The following is a 20508-nucleotide window of genomic DNA, read 5'->3' on the forward strand; positions in this document are numbered from 1 at the left end:
GAGGGGTGCTGCGCCACGTTACCACGTAATGATAGCTTGATGGACCTTGTATCTATCAGGAACGCTCTATCAGGCCTAAATTGTTAAAGGGCTGAAAGAAGTTATAAGTGGAAAAAAAAAAAGGAAAAAATTACATGTAAAAGCAGAATAACAAATATAGAATCAAGTAAAAAAGAAAAAAAAAACTACCACAAATGATGCTATACCCGAAATAGAGACGGAATTATGAATAAAATCATGAGCAGGTCTCTTGCTGTGGTTATGTCTGACGTGGCAAAAAAAAAAAAAATACACATTCTTAGCAAAAGCCAGTGATGGGGGATAAAAACATATGTAAATACACAGATTGAAACACACAATTTCACTTAATACAGTGCGTGCATGGACGGAGCCATGAACGCATATACGGATGTCACACTGATACGAGCAACACAAAACCAATACATGGACATATCAAACGATAAAATTGAATAATGTATATAGATTATCTAAATAGTTGGGGTCATTCCTGAGTAGAAACTCGTACTTAAGTTGTGACCACCCAAAAAATGTCAAATAGCACTTAGTAGAATATGTGATTAAAAACACACAATGGGACAATGATTTGATCGATAATATGGACATCATAGGAACCCAGTAATCATATGTAATAAAGATAAAAAAAGATAATTTCCTTATATATATATATTAGGAATTAAATATGGAGTATGCAGTCTGAACATCATCAAAACTTAATAATAGTGTATAGTAGAATAAGAGGATTATATCTTGGATATTATATATGAAATATCTACACACACATATGTATATATATATATATATATATATATATATATATATATATATATATATATATATGTAAAAATATAACGTGCATTCATACGTACATACAAAAATGTATAAATAGAGGGGTTCTGAGATTGCCACATAGCGCCTTCTAGTGGCTATCAAACTCCATTGTCTTTGATATATTAGTGAGCTATATATATATCATCATATATTACTCACATTCAATATCATAATTTTGTGTTTTCAACAAGTATTTATGTTTTAGAGGCAGCGCAAATTATTTCTTTTCTGCCGAAAGAAGCTGAACGTCGGTGCGGCTCTATACGGCGCCTGCGCACCGACGTTCGGTTACTTTCGGAAAATCGTGACGAGATGTATGCGACCGTCGGAAACCTGTCAATCAAATAGGAACGCCCAGTCCCGCAGCCCATACCCGGAAGCGGCGGGGAAGATCTCTCTAAAACGGTAAGTACTGCTTCGATTTTTAAAAAAAACAACCCAATTCCCCTTGACAAAATGAGCATCAATCTAATGTTAAAAATTTACTTTTTGGGTGAACCGCTACTTTAAGTAGCTTTTTCAAAGCAGCAGAACTAAGTGAAGGGGCACCAGATCCAGCCTCAGGCTCAGCCTCACAGCAACAACAATCCGAAAGCTTGTCCTTGTATTTACACTCTTATCTGTCGTTGTTGTGTTCTCAGGCAACACTGAGTCTGACAAGATGATCCGTTACCTGAATGTTTTTTGAAGTAATTGTAATTTCTTTATTTCACAACATTGTTTTTCATGATTACATTGTAATTTCTTTAAAAATGTGTTTGCTTGAAGCCAGAGTTCAGTATTATGGCTTATTTTAGAACACACAGGACTGTTCCCCAATCCCCCTTGGATGGGACATTAATAAGGCTGCATTCACACCTGAGCGTAGGGCGTTCGGTCGTTTTTTCGGGCGTTTTTTTCCGCGCGTATTCATGCTTATTTGCGCGTTTGCATACAGCGTCGTGCGACGTTTTTGTACTTCGGCGTTTCTTATTTTAGCCAATAGGAAAAATTATCATCTTTTCATCACTTGTTGCTATGTTGGTAGATTTTTTTTAATCTTCTGCATGGGCGACAAGTTCTATTGATTAAAGCGACGAAACGCCCATAGCAAACGCCCGTTGTCGCGCGATACGCTCAATACGCGCGTTTCCCATTACTTCCTATGGGAAAAAAAAAAACGCTCAAACGCCGCTGTCGCGCGATTCGCGCGTCAAAAAAAGGTCCGGGACTTGTTTGAGCTTCGCGCGACAGGCGTTTGGGCGTTCAGGCGTTCAGGTGTGAACAGTCACCATAGGGAATAATGTTAATTCTCCCCTCTGGCGTTTGTGAGCAGTGCGCTTCAGGCGTAAAAACGCCTAGGTGTGAATGGGGCCTTATGGCCAAAAAAAAACTACAGTGCGTTAAAAAATTGATTTATTTTTACATAAAAAGATGGATCACACAACAATGATCAATGGTTAACCACTAGATGTGCCATGTGTGTGGTATAATACATGTGACAAACAAAGCAAAACAAATTATTACCGCATTTTCCGGCGTATAAGACAACTGGGCGTATAAGACGACCCCCTAATTTTCCAGCCAAAATGTTGGTTTTGGGATATACTCACCGTATAAGACTACTTCCTACTAGTCATGCCTCGCCTCACGGTGCCACCATTACATGCCAGACTGTGCCCCATTACATGCCAGACTGTGCCCCATTACATGCCAGACTGTGTCCCATTACATGTCAGACTGTGTCCCATTACATGCCAGACTGTGCCCCATTACATGCCAGACTGTGCCCCATTACATGCCAGACTGTGCCCCATTACATGCCAGACTGTGTCCCATTACATGCCAGACTGTGCCCCATTACATGCCAGACTGTGCCCCATTACATGCCAGACTGTGCCCCATTACATGCCAGACTGTGCCCCATTACATGCCAGACTGTGCCCCATTACATGCCAGACTGTGCCCCATTACCCCTCCATTGTGCTGTTCTCCCCGTCCGCGCTCCGCTCCGTGTCCCCCCTCGCTGTGCCCTTACCTTATCCTAAGACATGCAGAATCGCGGCCGCACTGTATGTTTTTTCAAAAGCCGCGCCTCCTACGTCTTCTGTTCCGTGATAGGCCAAACAGTCAGCTTCCCAGGAGGCACGGTGTTCAGTGTTCGCCTATCACGGAGGCCCTCTCGTCCGAGGACGAGAGGGCCTCTGTGATAGGCGGACACTAAACACAGGACGAGAGGCCCTCCGTGATAGGCGGACACTGAACACAGTGCCTCCTGGAAAGCTGAGTGTTCCGCCTATCACGGAACAGAAGACGTAGGAGGCGCGGCTTTTGAAAAAACATACGGCCGCGATTCTGCATGTCTTAGGATAAGGTAAGGATGTTAGGTTACCGGGGTATAAGACGACCCCCGACTTTCAAGAAGATTTTAAGGGGTTAGAAAGTCGTCTTATACGCCGGAAAATACGGTATGCTTTTTTAACCATTGATCATTGTATTGTGATCTATCTTTATATAAAAATAAATCCAAATTCTAACGCACTTCAGTGTTTGTGGCCTTAAAAGTCCTATCCAAGGGGGAACAGTCCTTTGTTCTATACAGGGATGTGGCCACTACATTCACATATGTGTTATCCAGTGTCATATTGATGTTCTCCCTTTTCTATATGGCTTATTTTATTGCCATTTGGTTTGATAACCTAATGTTCAGAGATTGTACATTTTTCTAATAAATACGGTTTTTGAGAATCGTGATCTTCATTTTAAGCAAAAGAATCGTGATTCTCATTTTGGCCAGAATCGTGCAGCCCTAACACAGAGAACCGTATTAAACAGCAAGGATCAGATCAAACCAATAATGATCCAGGAAAGGCATCAAAGGAATATGATGACTAGCATATGTAGTGGTAGATCACAATCAAGCTCGACATGTTTCGCGGGTGACCGCTTCTTCGGGAGCTAATAAATTTTCATCCAGGGTACTGGATAGTATATTATAAAAACCCGTAAGGGTTTAAAGATAGAAAGATGGTAGTTATGGTAATATATATGGTGTTCGGAGCTTGTCGGTAGGTCCTGGTGGTATTACAGATGGGGGTACATCCGATAATAAGCCGGTGAAGGAATAAACACGTTGGCCCAGTAGCTTTATATGTAAGGATGGTAAAACCACCAAAAATGTATATAGGGGGGATCGTTATCCCAAGAGATTTAGATAGTGTTTCTAAAGTTCATATGGGTCACAGAGCGCCTTGTTGGCTATATCATGGGTAATATCAGCAGGACCGTTTGAAAAACAACAGCTTCGTGATCGTTGGGAGATGTCGTCTCGTTTTCAAACGGTCCTGCTGATATTACCCATGATATAGCCAACAAGGCGCTAATATACACAGGATGATGATTTACACATAGGACGGGCCGGGGGAGCTGGTCAAGGAGTTTCCAATGTTCTCCAAGGTAAGCTGTGTCTCACAAGCCCCCCCACCCAAATTAACTCCCGTCAAACCAGAGTCCAGTCTCTCTAGCAATGGCCATGGGTTCACACCAAGCCAGTCTCTCTCCATCAATAGCCATGAATTTACACCGAGCCGGAATCTAGTCTCTTTAGCAATGGCCATGGATTTACGTCAAGGTGCAGTCTCTCTCTAGCAATGGCCATGGGTTTACAACGAGTCAAGGCTCTCCACCAATGGCCATGGGTTTACAACGAGTCAAGGCTCTTCAGCAATGGCTATGGGTTTACACCAAGCCAAGATCCAGTTTCTCTTCAGCAATGGCCATGGATTTATACCAAGCCAAGGTCCAGTCTCTGTCCAACAATGGCCATGGGTTTTCACCCAGCCAGAGTCCAGTCCCTCTCCAGCAATGGCCATGGGCATTTACCAAGCCGGAGTCCAGTCTTCAAAAGCACTTGCTCAACAAACTTTGATTAAGACACAATGGGACCCCAGGCAAGGTAGCAGCTTCTTCACTTATCTCTTCGATTAACACCGATAAAGGATTGCAACAGACAAAAATAACCCACAGATGGCCCTTCCGGTCACCAACTGCCAACAGAAGCATCTTGCATGTGAAGTGACAGGCATATACACAGCTTTGACCAATTGCACTATCCCACTGATATAATGCAGAAGAAAGGTTGCAGCTGTTCGCCCTGGGAATGCACAGAGCCCTAGGCTCCTGCCTAGGTTGCCTTGTTAATTATCGTAGTGAGGGAACTCCCAAGTTGCAGTATTTACTTCACTACAGCTGACAAACTGAAAAGCAAACAAGGCAAAGTACAGGGTTGTCAAAAAAACAAAATTCAAATGGGAGCAGAAGTCAGGACGTTCAGTGGCAAGAAAAAGTCAATTCTCAGACATAGAACCTGAGGCGGACAGATGAACACAAAAATAGAGATCAAGCCAGGCTGACTGTACTGTACTGTATGCAGAATTATTTTCTACTCACCATGTAGACAAAATAAGCCCCTCTCCTTAGAACTGGGACACCAGACCTACACCCTTTGCCGTATGTTAAGAGTCCTCTCCAATGGTGATCTGCTTTGACTTGAGTGTTGAAATACTGGAAAGGCAACTGGTAAGGCATCTGAGGACATCCTACTTTTCCTTGTGGGGAGTTGCACAGAACAATTTCCCAGTGCAGAAACAGTTTCCGAGTACAGGGTGCCATGCCAGAAGTTGTATATGTGTGACATACAAACCACTCATTGTGACTATTTGCCGTTGATCTTCAGATGTACTGTATTGCTCAAGGGCTCTGGTGGAAATGTGTGTGTATTTATTGTTCTAGTGCAATGCCATATGGCACAAGGCCACTTTCAACTTCCCCATTTTACCAGATTTGGGGGGATCTTCCTGCTGGTTGGCTTTAAATTTCCATCCCAGATTAACCACTTCCCGCCCGGTCAATAACAGATTGACGTCCGGGAAGTGGTTCTGAAATCCTGACTGGACGTCTATTGACGTCCTGCAGGATTTCATGCCCGCGCGCGCCGATCGGTGATGCGGGGTGTCAGTCTGACACCCTGCATCTCCGATCTCGGTAAAGAGCCTCCGGCGGAGGCTCTTTACCACGTGATCAGCCGTGTCCAATCACGGCTGATCACGATGTAATCAGGAATGCCGCGTACACACCATCACTATATGTGATGGAAAAAAGACACTTTCTGTGAAGTAAAAAATGACGTTTTTGAAACTTCAATTTTCAAAGACGAAGTTGCCTACACACCATCGTTTTCTCACAATGTTCTTGCAAAGTGAGGTTACGTTCCACCACGTTTTACCATTGAAGCTTGCTTCATAAGTAGCTTCTGGGCATGCGTGGATGAAAAAACGTCTTAGAAAACAACGTTTTTTGCTACACACGGTCAATTTCTGTGAAGTAAAAAGTGCACTTTTGAAAAACGACACATAAAATTGAAGCATGCTTCAATTTTTTTTGGTCGTTTTTTACAAGACATAAAACTACGTTTTCACCCACACACAGTCAATTAAAGTGACGTTTTTAAAAACGTCATTTTTTTTCATCACATAAAGTGATGGTGTGTACGCGGCAGAAGAGCCATTGATGGCTCTTCCTCACTCGCTTCTGACAGACGCGAGTAGAGGAGAGCCGATCGGCAGCTCTCCTGACAGGGGGGGTTCGCGCTGATTGTTTATCAGCGCAGCCCCCCCCCCCTCGGATCGCCACACTGGACCACCAGGGAAAGACAAAAAAAAAAAAAAAAAAGGGGGCAAAAAAAATATATTCAGTAATAAAAAAAGGTCAGTAAAAAAAAAAATGCCAATCAGTGCCCACAAATCAGCACCGACTGGCAACATGGAAACATGGATCCATCAGTGCCACCCCACAGTGTCCATCAGTGCCACCCCACAATGCCCAGTGCCCACCTATCAGTGTCCATCTGTGTCACCCATAAGTACCCATCAGTGCCGCCTATGAGTGCCCATCAGTGCCGCCTCATCGGTGCCCATCAGTACTACCTCATCGATGTCCATCAGTGCCATCTCATCGGTGACCATCAGTGCCGCCATATCAGTGCCCGTAATTGAAAGAGAAAAAAAAATTACATATTTACAAAAGAATTAACAGAAAAAAATAAAAACTTAATTTTTTTCAAAATTTTCAGTCTTTTTTTAGTTGTTGCGCAAAAAAAAAAAAAAAAACGCAGAGGTGATCAAATACCACCAAAATAAAGCTCTATTTGTGGGGAAAAAAGGACGCCAATTTTGTTTGGGTACAGTGTAGCATGACCGCGCAATTGCCATTCAAAGTGCGACAGCGCTGAAAGCTGAAAATTGGCTTGGGCGGGAAGGTGCGTAAGTGCCCCCCAGTATGGAAGTGGTTAAGAAATCTGAGCTAGGAGTATCATTAAGGCCCCTTGCACACTGGGGCGTTTTTCATGCGGTACAGCGCTAAAAATAGCGCTGCTATACCGCATGAAAAATCATGCCCTGTAGTGTTCAATGTGAAAGCCCGAAGGCTTTCACATTGAAGCGGTGCGCTAGCAGGAGCGCACCAAAAGTCCTGCTAGCCGCATCTTTACCGCGGTATAGGAGCGGTGTGTTCACCGCTCCTATACCGCGCCTTCCCATTGAAATCAATGGGAAAGCGCGGTAATACCGCGGTATTAACCCTTTTTCGGCCGCTAGCGGGGGTTAAAACCTCACCGCTAGCGCCCGAATATCGCGGTAAATTTGACGGTATAGCCGCGATACAAATAGCGCGGCTATACCATCACCGCGGCTGCACGCCTCAGTGTGAAAGCAGCGTTATTGAAACCGTAAGGCCTCGTTCACACTTGCTTCAAAATGTGGCATTGGACCCCCTTTTTTAAAGCGCTCTGAATGCCAATCAAAGCTCCTTTTACCTAATAAAATGGTGACCTTATAGTCCTGTTCACACGTTGGTGGTGATCCAAAAAATTATCCGATCCGTGGCTCTAAAACGAGGAACGATTCGAACCGTGAGTTTTTTGATCCGTTGCACCCCTAATGACAACGCTCGCTAACAGCACCTACGGCTTTTAAGGGGCTTTTATTCAGCTTTAGCTTTGCTTTGGAGACTTTTGCAGGTATGAGATATCCCAGGATGCACTGGGAAACCAACAAGCCAACGGAAAGACGTCAGCTGTCACATCCGGTTCACGTGTATACATTTTGGGAGTGTCTGGGGCAGACGTTGCATCTGGTGTGCAGCGTGGAGCAGGAATGTGAGCGGGGACCAGATCTGAGAGGAGCAACATGGGAGCGCTATAGCAGAAGTTGAGCGTGGACCAGACAGGTGAACAGGGAACGTACTGGAGAGGAGCAACTAGCAGATGTGATGCAACATGGGAGCGCTATAGCAGAAGGTGATCGGGGACCGGACTGGAGAGGAGCAACTAGCAGACGTGGAGCAACATGGGAGCGCTATAGCAGAAGGTGAGCGGGAACCGGACTGGAGAGGAGCAACTAGCAAAGGGCAGACGTGTTGCAACATGGGAGCGCTATAGCAGAGGGTGAGCGGGGACCGGACTGGAGAGGAGCAACTAGCAGACGTGTTGCAATATGGGAGCACTATAGCAGAAGGTGAGTGGGGACCGGACTGGAGAGGAGCAACTAGCAAAGGGCAGATGTGTTGCAACATGGGAGCGCTATAGCTGAGGGTGAGCGGGGACCGGACTGGAGAGGAGCAACTAGCAGACGTGTTGCAACATGGGAGCGCTATAGCAGAAGGTGAGTGGGGACCGGACTGGAGAGGAGCAACTAGCAGACGTGTTGCAACATGGGAGCGCTATAGCAGAAGGTGAGTGGGGACCGGACTGGAGAGGAGCAACTAGCAGACGTGTTGCAATATGGGAGCACTATAGCAGAAGGTGAGTGGGGACTGGACTGGAGAGGAGCAACTAGCAAAGGGCAGACGTGTTGCAACATGGGAGCGCTATAGCAGAGGGTGAGCGGGGACCGGACTGGAGAGGAGCAACTAGCAGACGTGTTGCAACATGGGAGCGCTATAGCAGAAGGTGAGCGGGGACCGGACTGGAGAAGAGCAACTAGCAGACGACAGACGTGGAGCAACATGGGAGCGCTATAGCAGAAGGTGAGTGGGGACCGGACTGGAGAGGAGCAACTAGCAGACGTGTTGCAACATGGGAGCGCTATAGCAGAAGGTGAGCGGGGACCGGACTGGAGAGGAGCAACTAGCAGACGTGTTGCAATATGGGAGCACTATAGCAGAAGGTGAGTGGGGACTGGACTGGAGAGGAGCAACTAGCAAAGGGCAGACGTGTTGCAACATGGGAGCGCTATAGCAGAGGGTGAGCGGGGACCGGACTGGAGAGGAGCAACTAGCAGACGTGTTGCAACATGGGAGGGCTATAGCAGAAGGTGAGCGGGGACCGGACTGGAGAAGAGCAACTAGCAGACGACAGACGTGGAGCAACATGGGAGCGCTATAGCAGAAGGTGAGTGGGGACCGGACTGGAGAGGAGCAACTAGCAGACGTGTTGCAACATGGAAGCGCTATAGCAGAAGGTGAGTGGGGACCGGACTGTAGAAGAGCAACTAGCAAAGGGCAGACGTGTTGCAACATGGGAGCGCTATAGCAGAAGGTGAGTGGGGACCGGACTGGAGAGGAGCAACTAGCAGACGTGTTGCAACATGGGAGCGCTATAGCAGAAGGTGAGCGGGGACCGGACTGGAGAGGAGCAACTAGCAGACGTGTTGCAACATGGAAGCGCTATAGCAGAAGGTGAGCGGGGACCGGACTGGAGAGGAGCAACTAGCAGACGTGTTGCAACATGGGAGCGCTATAGCAGAAGGTGAGCGGGGACCGGACTGGAGAAGAGCAACTAGCAGACGTGTTGCAACATGGAAGCGCTATAGCAGAAGGTGAGTGGGGACCGGACTGTAGAAGAGCAACTAGCAAAGGGCAGACGTGTTGCAACATGGGAGCGCTATAGCAGAAGGTGAGTGTGGACCGGACTGGAGAGGAGCAACTAGCAAAGGGCAGACGTGTTGCAACATGGGAGCGCTATAGCAGAGGGTGAGTGGGGACCGGACTGGAGAGGAGCAACTAGCAAAGGGCAGACGTGTTGCAACATGGGAGGGCTATAGCAGAGGGTGAGCGGGGACCGGACTGGAGAGGAGCAACTAGCAGACGACAGACGTGGAGCAACATGGGAGCGCTATAGCAGAAGGTGAGTGGGGACCGGACTGGAGAGGAGCAACTAGCAGATGGCACATGTGGTGTGCAATATGGTTACGCTATAAAGGAAAGTGAGTGTGGACCAGAGAGAAGATTGAGCGGCAGAGGATCAGCAGAGCTGAGGGCACCGTAGCAGGAGAAACTAGAAATGTTACACATGGTGCGCAATGTGGGAGCAATATAGCGGGAGGTGGGTGGTAACCAGAGAGAAAGGAGGATCAGCAAACCAGAGGATCAGCAGAGCTGGGTGTTACTACTGAGCGGGGATGAGCAGAGTTGGGAGTACTACTAAGCAGGGGGGGGGATCAGCAAAGCAGGGGGGTTACTACTAAGCAGGGGATCAGCAGAGCGGGAGGTTACTACTGAGAAGGGGGATCAGAGGAGATGGAGATACTACTGAGCAGGGGATCTGCTGAAAGATGGTACTAATAAGCTGAGGATCTGCTGAACGGGGGAACTACTGAGCTGGGGATCTGTTGAACAGGGGAACTACTGAGCAGGGGATCTGCTGAAAGATGGTACTAATAAGCTGAGGATCTGCTGAACAGGGGGAACTACTGAGCTGGGGATCTGTTGAACAGGGGAACTACTGAGCTGAGGATCTGTTGAACAGGGGAACTACTGAGCTGGCGATCTGTTGAACAGGGGAACTACTGAGCTAGGGATCTGTTGAACAGGGGGACTACTGAGCTGGGGATCTGCTGAGTGGGGGGGAACTACTGAGCTGGAGTTCTACTGGGCCCCTTAAAAACAACTACAAAGTTAACACACACAGGGTATTTGCCGAGCTTCATTAAAGCTTTACGAAGCATCAAAAACACATAAAAAAAAGCATGTTAAAGTGGTAGGCGCTTTAATGTGCGCTAAAGTCGAAGCAAATGTAAATAAGCTCTAAAAGTAAAATTGGAGAAAGAAGCTTAGGCAGTAGAATGATTGCTACGAGACGTTTGAAAGTTGGAAGGCGGGGCATGGAAAGACGTCCTGAATTCCTGTGTAATGAGGGAACCACCTGATCCCAAGTGCATGCCGTACACAGAGGCCTTGGATAGGGCGAGATACTCAGACACACATAGAACTTTATACAGTTTAACCACTTCAGCTCCAGAAGTTTGTAGCATACTTCATGACCAGGCCATTTTTTTTTTTGCTATTCGGCACTGTGCTACTTTAACCTAGCGGTCGTGCAACATTGTACCCAAACAAAATTGATATCTTTTTTTTTTTTCCCCCACACATTTGTTTTGAAAGCTTTTTTTAGGTGAAGATGAAGGATTTGGGGGGTCAGATCTCTCCATAAGTTCCTGTCACATACGTATTGCCGTCACAAGGGATGTTTACATTGATGACTGCAATAAAAGTGATAAAGAAAAAAAAAGTGCCACTGTAAAAAATAAAATAAATATTTAGTGATAGCTTTGTGCAGTGACAGGTCCTCTTTTTGGAGACATCAGGGGTCTATTAGGACCACCTGACCCCTTCTCTGCTCTACAAAGCATTAACGCGGTTAACAAGCAACTTTTTTTTATTTTTTAACCTCTTTACCACCGCGTCAATTTTGGCACTTCTCTTCTTCATGTAAAAATCTAAATTTTTTTGCTAGAAAATTAATCAGAACCCCCAAACATTATATATTTTTTTTTTTAGCAGACACCCTAGGGAATAAAATGGCGGTAATTGCAAATTTTTTCCCCCGCACGGTATTTGCGCAATCATTTTTCAAACGCCTTTTTTTTGGGAAAAAAAAAACGGTTTCATGAATTAAAAAAATAACAAAACGGTAAAGTTAGCCCAATTTTTTTGTATAATGTGAAAGATGATGTTACGCCGAGTAAATAGATACCTAACACGCCACGCTTTAAAATTGCGCACACTCATGGAATGGCGCCAAACTTCGGTACTTAAAAAATCTCCATAGGCGACGCTTTAACATTTTTTACAGGTTACTATTTTCGGGTTACAGAGGAGGTCTAGCGCTAGAATTGTTGCGCTCTAACGCACGCGACAATACCTCACATGTGGGGTTTGAACGGCTTTTTCATATGTGGGCGGGACCTGCATGCGTGTTCGCTTCTGCGCGCGAGATAACGGGGACAGGGGCGTTTTGAAAAAAAAAAAATTTATTTTATTTTACTTAATTCTTTTTATTTTTACACTTTTTTTTTGATCACTTTTATTCCTATTACAAGGAATGTAAACATCCCCTTGTAATAGGAATCAGTGTGACAGGTCCTCTTTATGGAGAGAGGCGGGGTCAATAAGACCTTCCCCTCCCCCCCACATCTCTCCTCCAGGCTTACAAGCATGAAATCGGTGAAAAAAAAAAATCACCGATCACATGCCGACAGCCGTGATTGCGGCTTTGTTTACTTCCGGGTTCCCGGGCGTGATGTCATAACGTCGCGCCCGGGCCTCCGACGATCATAGAGATGACTGGTGACCATCTGGTCACCGGTCATCTCTATGCTTTCCAGCACCGCCGACCGATTCGCTCTCCGGGCCACCGATGGCACGGGAGAGCCCGGAGAAGCACCGGATGGCGGAGTGTTCCCTAGGCTCTCCAGCGCCCCCCCACCTCTGGCCACATGCGGTATTGCATGCCATTGAAGTCAATGCGGAACGAATTATTTTCGTTTCCATCGACTTCTATTGGGAAACTCGCTTTGATATGCGAGTGCTTTGGATTACGAGCATTCTCCTGGAACGGACTATCCTCGTAATTCGAGGTTCCACTGTATATCAAATAAAAATAATAAGATGAAATTAAAAGCGCCCCTGTCCATTTTTTTTTTTCCCCTTCTGTTTTTCATTTAACTTTATTGCTATTACAAACGGATAAACACCACCCCTTGTAATAGCTTTGTGCAGCGACAGGTTCTCTTTTTAGAGACATCAGGGGGTCTGTTAGAACACGGATTGGTGTGATCAGATGCTTCCCTGGCTGTTCTGCTTAGGTAGGGGGCGGTGTTCACCCGTTGTGATAGCAATAAAGTTAAATCAAAATAAATAAATCAAAATAATAAGAAAAAATTTTAAGCGCCTTTTAACTTTTTCTTATTTTTATTAGATTTATTTATTTTCATTTAACCGCTTAAGGACCGCCTCCTGCACATATACGTCGGCGGATTGGCACAAGCACGTACAGGTACGTCCTCTTTAAGTGCCCAGCTGCGGGTCGCACGCGCGACCCGAAGCTCCGTGACCGCGGCACCCGCGGACCCGATCGCCGCTGGAGTCCCATGATCGGTCCCCGGAGCTGAAGAACGGGGAGAGCCGTGTGTAAACAAACCTTCCCCGTTCTTCACTGTGGCGCCGTCATCGATCGCGTGTTCCCTGATATAGGGAAACACAATCGATGATGTCACACCTACAGCCACACCCCCCTACAGTTAGAAACACAGATGAGGTCATACATAACCCCTTCAGTGCCCCCTTGTGGTCAACTCCCAAACTGCAATTGTCATTTACACAGTAAATCGGTGCATTTTTAATGCATTTTTTGCTGTGAAAATGACAATGGTCCCAAAAATTTGTCAAAATTGTCCGAAGTGTCCGCCATAATGTCGCAGTCATGAAAAAAAAAAAAAAAAAAAAACAACAAAAAAAAAAAAATCGCTGATCGCCGCCATTAGTAGTAAAAAATAAAAATAAAAAATAAATAAAAATTGAATAAAACTGTAAACGCTATAAATTTTGCGCAAACCAATCGATAAACGCTTATTGCGATTTTTTTTACCAAAAATATGTAGAAGAATACGTATCGGCCTAAACTGAGGGAATTTTTTTTTTATATATCTTTTTTGGGGGATATTTATTATAGCAACAAGTAAAAAATAGTTTTTTTTTCAAAATTTCGCTCTATTTTTGTTTATAGCGCAAAAAATAAAAACCACAGAGGTGATCAAATACCACCAAAAGAAAGCTCTATTTGTGGGGAAAAAAGGACGCAAATTTTGTTTGGGAGCCACGTTGCACGACCGCGCAATTGTCAGTTAAAGCGACGCAGTGCCAGATCGCAAAAACTGTCCGGGTCCTTTAGCTGCCTAAAGGTCCGGGGCTTAAGTCGTTAACTTTATTGCTATCACAACGGGTGAACACCACCCCCCCCCATCTAACCAGAACAGCCAGGGAAGCACCTGATCAGATGCTCTGTAGGGCAGAGGAGGGATCTAATGCTATTACTGATAGCAATAGGGGGGAAGAAAGGAGAAGAAAAAGAAAAAAGAAGAAAAAAAAAAAAGAGAAGAAAAAGAAAAAAAGAAAAAGAAAAGAAAAAGAAAAAGAAAAAAGAGAAGAAAAAGAGAAGAAAAAGAAAAAAAAAGAGAAGAAAAAAAGAAAAAGAAAAAGAAGAAAAAGAGAAGAAAAAGAAAAAAAAAGACAAGAAAAGAAAAAAAGAAAAAGAGAAGAAAAAGAAAAAAAGGAGAAGAAAAAGAAAAAAGAAGAAAAAAAAAAAGAGAAGAAAAAGAAAAAAAGAAAAAGAAAAGAAAAAGAAAAAGAAAAAAGAGAAGAAAAAGAGAAGAAAAAGAAAAAAAAAGAGAAGAAAAAAAGAAAAAGAAAAAGAAGAAAAAGAGAAGAAAAAGAAAAAAAAAGACAAGAAAAGAAAAAAAGAAAAAGAGAAGAAAAAGAAAAAAAAAAAGGAGAAGAAAAAGAGAAGAAAAAGAAAAAGAGAAGAAAAAGAGAAGAAAAAGAAAAAAAAAAGAGAAGAAAAAGAGAAGAAAAAGAAAAAGAAAAAAAAGACGAAGAGAAAAAAAAAGACGAAGAGAAAAAAAAAGACGAAGAGAAGAAAAAGAAAAAGAGAAGAAAAAGAGAAGAAAAAGAAAAAAAAAAGAAGAAAAAAAAAAAAAAAAAAGAGAAGAAAAAGAAAAAAAAAAAGGAGAAGAAAAAAAAAAAGAAGAGAAGAAAAAGAAAAAGAGAAGAAAAAGAAAAAAAAAGAGAGAAAAAAAGAGAAGAAAATGAGAAGAAAAAGAAAAAAAAAGAGAAGAAAAGAAAAAAAGAAAAAGAGAAGAAAAAGAAAAAAAAGAGAAGAAAAGAAAAAAAGAAAAAGAAAAAAAAAAAGGAGAAGAAAAAGAGAAGAAAAAGAAAAAAAAAGAGAAGAAAAGAAAAAAAGAAAAAGAGAAGAAAAAGAAAAAAAAAGGAGAAGAAAAAGAGAAGAAAAAGAAAAAGAAAAAGAGAAGAAAAAGAAAAAGAAAAAGAGAAGAAAAAGAAAAAAAAAAAGAGAAGAAAAAGAGAAGAAAAAGAAAAAGAAAAAAAAGACGAAGAGAAAAAAAAGACGAAGAGAAGAAAAAGAAAAAGAGAAGAAAAAGAGAAGAAAAAGAAAAAAAAAAAGAAGAAAAAAAAAAAAAAAAAGAGAAGAAAAAGAAAAAAAAAAGGAGAAGAAAAAAAAAAAAAGAAGAGAAGAAAAAGAAAAAGAGAAGAAAAAGAAAAAAAAAAAAGAGAAGAAAATGAGAAGAAAAAGAGTTTTTCTCTTTTTCTTCTCATTTTCTTCTCTTTTTTTTTTTTCTTTTCTTCTCTTTTTTTTTCTTTTTCTTCTCTTTTTCTTCTCTCTTTTTTTTCTCTTTTTCTTCTCTTTTTCTTTTTTTTCTTTTCTTCTCTTTTTTTTCTTTTTCTTCTCTTTTTTCTTCTCTTCTCTTTTCTTCGAAGAGAAGAAAAAGAAAAAGAGAAAAAAAGAGAAGAAAAAGAGAAAAAAAGAGAGAAAAAAAGAGAAGAAAAAGAGAAGAAAAAGAGAAGAAAAAGAAGAAAAAAAAGAGAAGAAAAAGAAGAAAGACGAAGTTATTTTTTTTGTTCTTTTTATGATTTATTTATAAAAAAAAAAAAGACATTGAACTTTATTGCTATCACAACGAATGAACACCACCTCTATCTAACCAGTAAAACCAATCTGCGCTTGCTTCAGATGCTTCGAAGGGCAGAGGAGGAATCAGGGGGGTCTAACAGAACGCTGACGTCACCAAAAAGAGGACCTGTCAATTCCCAAAGCTACCACAAGGGATGGTGTTTATCCGTCCTGACAGCAATAAAGTTAAATTAGATATATTTTTTTTCTTTTTTTAAATGGACAGGGGCGCTTTTAATTTTTCTTATTTTTATTTACATTTTTTTTTTTTTTTTCACATAGGACAAAAGTTTATAAAGGAAAATATATATATATATGTATGGCGCCCCCCGGAGTCAATACTTTGTAGAACCCCCAAGTCTTTTTGGGGGTGTCTCTACCAGCTTTGCACATCTAGAGAGGGACATTTCTCCTCCATTCTTCTTCTTTGTAAAATATCCCAAGCTCTGTCAGATTGGATGGAGAGCGTCTGTGATCAGCAATTTTCAAGTCTTGTCCACAGATTCTCAATGGGATTTAGGTCTGGACTGTGACTGGGCCATTCTAACACATGAATAGGCTTTGATCTAATCCATTCCATTGTAGCTCTGGCTGTACTTTAGGGTCGTTGTCCTGCTGGAAGGTGAACCTCCCCCCCCCCCCCTCCCGGTCTCCAATCTTTTGCAGGTTTTCTTCTAAGATTGTCCTGTATTTGTCTCCATCCATCTTCCCATCAACTCTGACCAGCTTCCCTGTCCCTGCTGAAGAAAAGCATCCCCACCACATGACGCTCCCACCACCATGTTTCACGGTGGGGACGGTGTGTTCAGGGGGATGTGCCGTGTTAGTTTTCCCCACACATAGCGGACAAAAAGTTGAATTTTGGTGTCATGTGACCAGAGCACCTTCTTCCACATGTTTGCTGTGTCCCCTCCCCCACATGTTTGCTGTGTCCCCTCCCCCACATGTTTGCTGTGTCCCCTCCCCCACATGTTTGCTGTCTCCCCTCCCCCACATGTTTGCTGTCTCCCCTCCCCCCACATGTTTGCTGTGTCCCCTCCCCCACATGATTGCTGTGTCCCCTCCCCCACATGGCTTCTCAGAAACTACAAACAGGACTTCTTATGTCTTTCTTCCTCCAATGTCTCTTCTTGTCACTCTTCCATAAAGGGCAGATTTGTGGAGAGACCACTAATAGTTGTCCTGTGGACAGATTCTCCCCCCTGAGCTGTGCAGCTCCTCCAGAGTTACCATGGGCCCCTTGGCTGCTTCTCTGATGAATGAGCCCTTGTACACAGTTGGGGGATGGGGACGGCTCCCATTGTACTCGGTCGGGGGGATGGGGACGGCTCCCATTGTACTCGGTCGGGGGATGGGGACGGCTCCCATTGTACTCGCTCGGGGGATGGGGACGGCTCCCATTGTACTCGCTCGGGGGATGGGGACGGCTCCCATTGTACTCGGTCGGGGGATGGGGATGGCTCCCATTGTACTCGGTCGGGGGATGGGGACGGCTCCCATTGTGCACGGTCGGGGGATGGGGACGGCTCCCATTGTACTCAGTCGGGGGGATGGGGACGGCTCCCATTGTACTCGGTCGGGGGATGGGGGACGGCTCCCATTGTGCACGGTCGGGGGATGGGGACGGCTCCCATTGTACACGGTCGGGGGATGGGGACGGCTCCCATTGTACTCGGTCGGGGGATGGGGACGGCTCCCATTGTACTCGGTCGGGGGATGGGGACGGCTCCCATTGTACTCGGTCGGGGGATGGGGACGGCTCCCATTGTACTCTGTCGGGGGATGGGGACGGCTCCCATTGTACTCGGTCGGGGGATGGAGACGGCTCCCATTGTACTCGGTCGGGGGATGGGGACGGCTCCCATTGTGCACGGTCGGGGGATGGGGACGGCTCCCATTGTATACGGTCGGGGGATGGGGACGGCTCCCATTGTACTCGGTCGGGGGATGGGGACGGCTCCCATTGTATACGGTCGGGGGATGGGGACGGCTCCCATTGTACTCGCTCGGGGGATGGGGACGGCTCCCATTGTACTCGGTCGGGGGATGGGGACGGCTCCCATTGTACTCGGTCGGGGGATGGGGACGGCTCCCATTGTACTCGCTCGGGGGATGGGGACGGCTCCCATTGTACTCGGTCGGGGGATGGGGACGGCTCCCATTGTGCTCGGTCGGGGGATGGAGACGGCTCCCATTGTACTCGGTCGGGGGATGGGGACGGCTCCCATTGTACTCGGTCGGTGGACGGCTCCCATTGTACTCAGTCGGGGGACGGCTCCCATTGTACTCAGTCGGGGGACGGCTCCCATTGTACTCGGTCGGGGGACGGCTCCCATTGTACTCGGTCGGGGGATGGGGACGGCTCCCATTGTATACGGTCGGGGGATGGGGACGGCTCCCATTGTACTCGGTCAGGGGACGGCTCCCATTGTACTCGGTCGGGGGATGGGGGCAGCTCCCATTGTACTCGCTCGGGGGATGGGGACGGTTCCCATTGTACTCGGTCGGGGGGATGGGGACGGCTCCCATTGTACTCCGTCGGGGGATGGGGACGGCTCCCATTGTACTCGCTCGGGGGATGGGGACGGCTCCCATTGTACTCGGTCGGGGGGATGGGGACGGCTCCCATTGTACTCCGTCGGGGGATGGGGACGGCTCCCATTGTACTCGCTCGGGGGATGGAGACGGCTCCCATTGTACTCGCTCGGGGGATGGGGACGGCTCCCATTGTACTCGGTCAGGGGATGGGGACGGCTCCCATTGTACTCGCTCGGGGGATGGGGACGGCTCCCATTGTACTCGCTCGGGGGATGGGGACGGCTCCCATTGTACTCGGTCGGGGGATGGGGATGGCTCCCATTGTACTCGGTCGGGGGATGGGGACGGCTCCCATTGTACTCGGTGGGGGGATGGGGACGGCTCCCATTGTACTCGGTCGGGGGATGGGGACGGCTCCCATTGTACTCGGTGGGGGGATGGGGACGGCTCCCATTGTACTCGGTCGGGGGATGGGGACGGTTTCCATTGTACTCGGTCGGGGGATGGGGATGGCTCCCATTGTACTCGGTCGGGGGATGGGGACGGCTCCCATTGTACTCGGTCGGGGGATGGGGACGGCTCCCATTGTACTCGGTCGGGGGATGGGGACGGCTCCCATTGTACTCGGTCGGGGGATGGGGACGGCTCCCATTGGTCGGGGGCTGACTCACATTGTACACCAAGCTCCAAGAGCAGGTGGATGAGCATCACCGGAAGTGCAGTTCTGTTGCCATGGTTACAAGGTGTGGGCGGGGTTTCCTGCCCTCCTCACACTGTGAATGATCCATGTCCCTCCCCCTCCTCCCCGGGACTCACCGTCAGTGTACGGTCTCCGCCATGCGGGCTCTGCCCGGCCTTCTTCTCCCCGCCTCAGTACCGCCACCATCTGCTTCCCTCTCTTTCTTTCTTCAGGATGCTGGAGACACTCTGAGGTGATCGGCGTTCTGATTGGCCGCCCGACCCGTCAATCACCTTCCGCCGGTACCCTATCAGGCTGCGCTCCCAGTCATGGCATGTTTCTTCCGCGAGCTGCGCAGCTATTGGCTAAAGGTGTCTGTCACTCCTACCTGTCAGAAAAAGGCTTCGCTGTACTATAGGCTGGCACCTGCGCTGATGGCCCGCCCAACAAACCGGGAGACAGAGCGGCTATTGGACATGGGCTCTGCCACTCAGGCTTCCGCCAATCAGCTGTTCAGTTAGTTGGCGCCTTGCAGGGGGCGGTGTGGGGTTCTGATTGGGCCAGTTGTTTGTCATCCTCGGCTCTGATTGGCTAGCGAGAAGTGGCGCCAAATACGAGGCGGGCAGGGCGGCGGACATGGATGTCGGTCTGGGTTAAGAGGCAGAACTGAGGGCCCGAGCCGAGAGAAAACATCTTGTGTCCGGCTACGCGGCGAATACATCACAACAACACCTTTACTCAGGTATAGTACGGTTGCCTCTCCTTTATGACTTACATTGGCGCCCTCTCCGCTATGGAGACACTATTCCGCCCGACCACATGTGAAACTAAAGATTTATCCCCCGTCCAGCGCCCGCCCGCGCCTCTATAACCATCAGATCCACTATAATCCATGTGCTGTCTGCGCCCTCCCGCACTCACTGATCTTCTTTGTTTTCAGCTTCCAGGAGCCCGGCCGCACGGATTTCTGTGTAGAAGAATGGACTTGTCCAGCTTTGCCCCCACACCCCTCAGGGGCCCCAATCGACTCCAGGGGCTCCCTGTGGTGAAAACGCTCTTCTGCGAGGCTGACACCGCCTCGGCCCTCTCGCCGGTCACCAACCTGGCGCTCAACATGGACCAGCTGGCTGTCCTGGGAAGGTAATGGGCAGTGTGTATGGGGGGGGTAAGGGGTGTATGGAGGAAGGTAATGGGCAATGTGTCTTATGGGGGGGGGGGTAGAGGGAAGGTAATGGGCAATGTGTCTAATGGGGGGGGGGGGGGTAGAGGGAAGGTAATGGGCAATGTGTCTAATGGGGGGGGGGGGGGGGGGGGGGGGGGGGGGGGTAGAGGGAAGGTAATGGGCAATGTGTCTAATGGTAGGGGGGTAGAGGGGTAGAGGGAGGTAATGGGCAATGTGTCTAATGGGGGGGGGGTAGAGGGAAGGTAATGGGCAATGTGTCTA

The 20508-nt window shown here is 46.6% G+C and overlaps 2 protein-coding genes across 5 annotated transcripts in view; one reads left to right on the forward strand and one right to left on the reverse strand.

Annotated features, from left to right (window-relative positions):
• Positions 1 to 19458, reverse strand: part of LOC120941710 (zinc finger protein 569-like) — a 120557-nt gene extending 101099 nt beyond the window's left edge. For 3 of the 4 annotated variants that reach the window (XM_040355301.1, XM_040355302.1, XM_040355300.1), the window contains exon 1: positions 5278 to 5675. In XM_040355301.1, the coding sequence (XP_040211235.1) occupies positions 5278 to 5499 (222 nt within the window). In that variant the 5' untranslated portion in view covers positions 5500 to 5675. Of the gene's footprint in view, positions 1 to 5277; positions 5676 to 19201 lie in introns of those variants that run through there. The other variant, XM_040355303.1, reaches the window with a different exon arrangement.
• A 192-nt stretch (positions 19459 to 19650) lies between these two features.
• Positions 19651 to 20508, forward strand: part of CDC25A (cell division cycle 25A) — a 23928-nt gene continuing 23070 nt past the window's right edge. The window contains exons 1-2 of the mRNA XM_040355304.1: positions 19651 to 19806; positions 20005 to 20204. Of these exons, the coding sequence (XP_040211238.1) occupies positions 20044 to 20204 (161 nt within the window). The 5' untranslated portion in view covers positions 19651 to 19806; positions 20005 to 20043. The remainder of the gene's footprint in view (positions 19807 to 20004; positions 20205 to 20508) is intronic.

Source organism: Rana temporaria, chromosome 5 (assembly GCF_905171775.1).
Source record: "Rana temporaria chromosome 5, aRanTem1.1, whole genome shotgun sequence".
Lineage (NCBI taxonomy): Eukaryota > Metazoa > Chordata > Amphibia > Anura > Ranidae > Rana > Rana temporaria.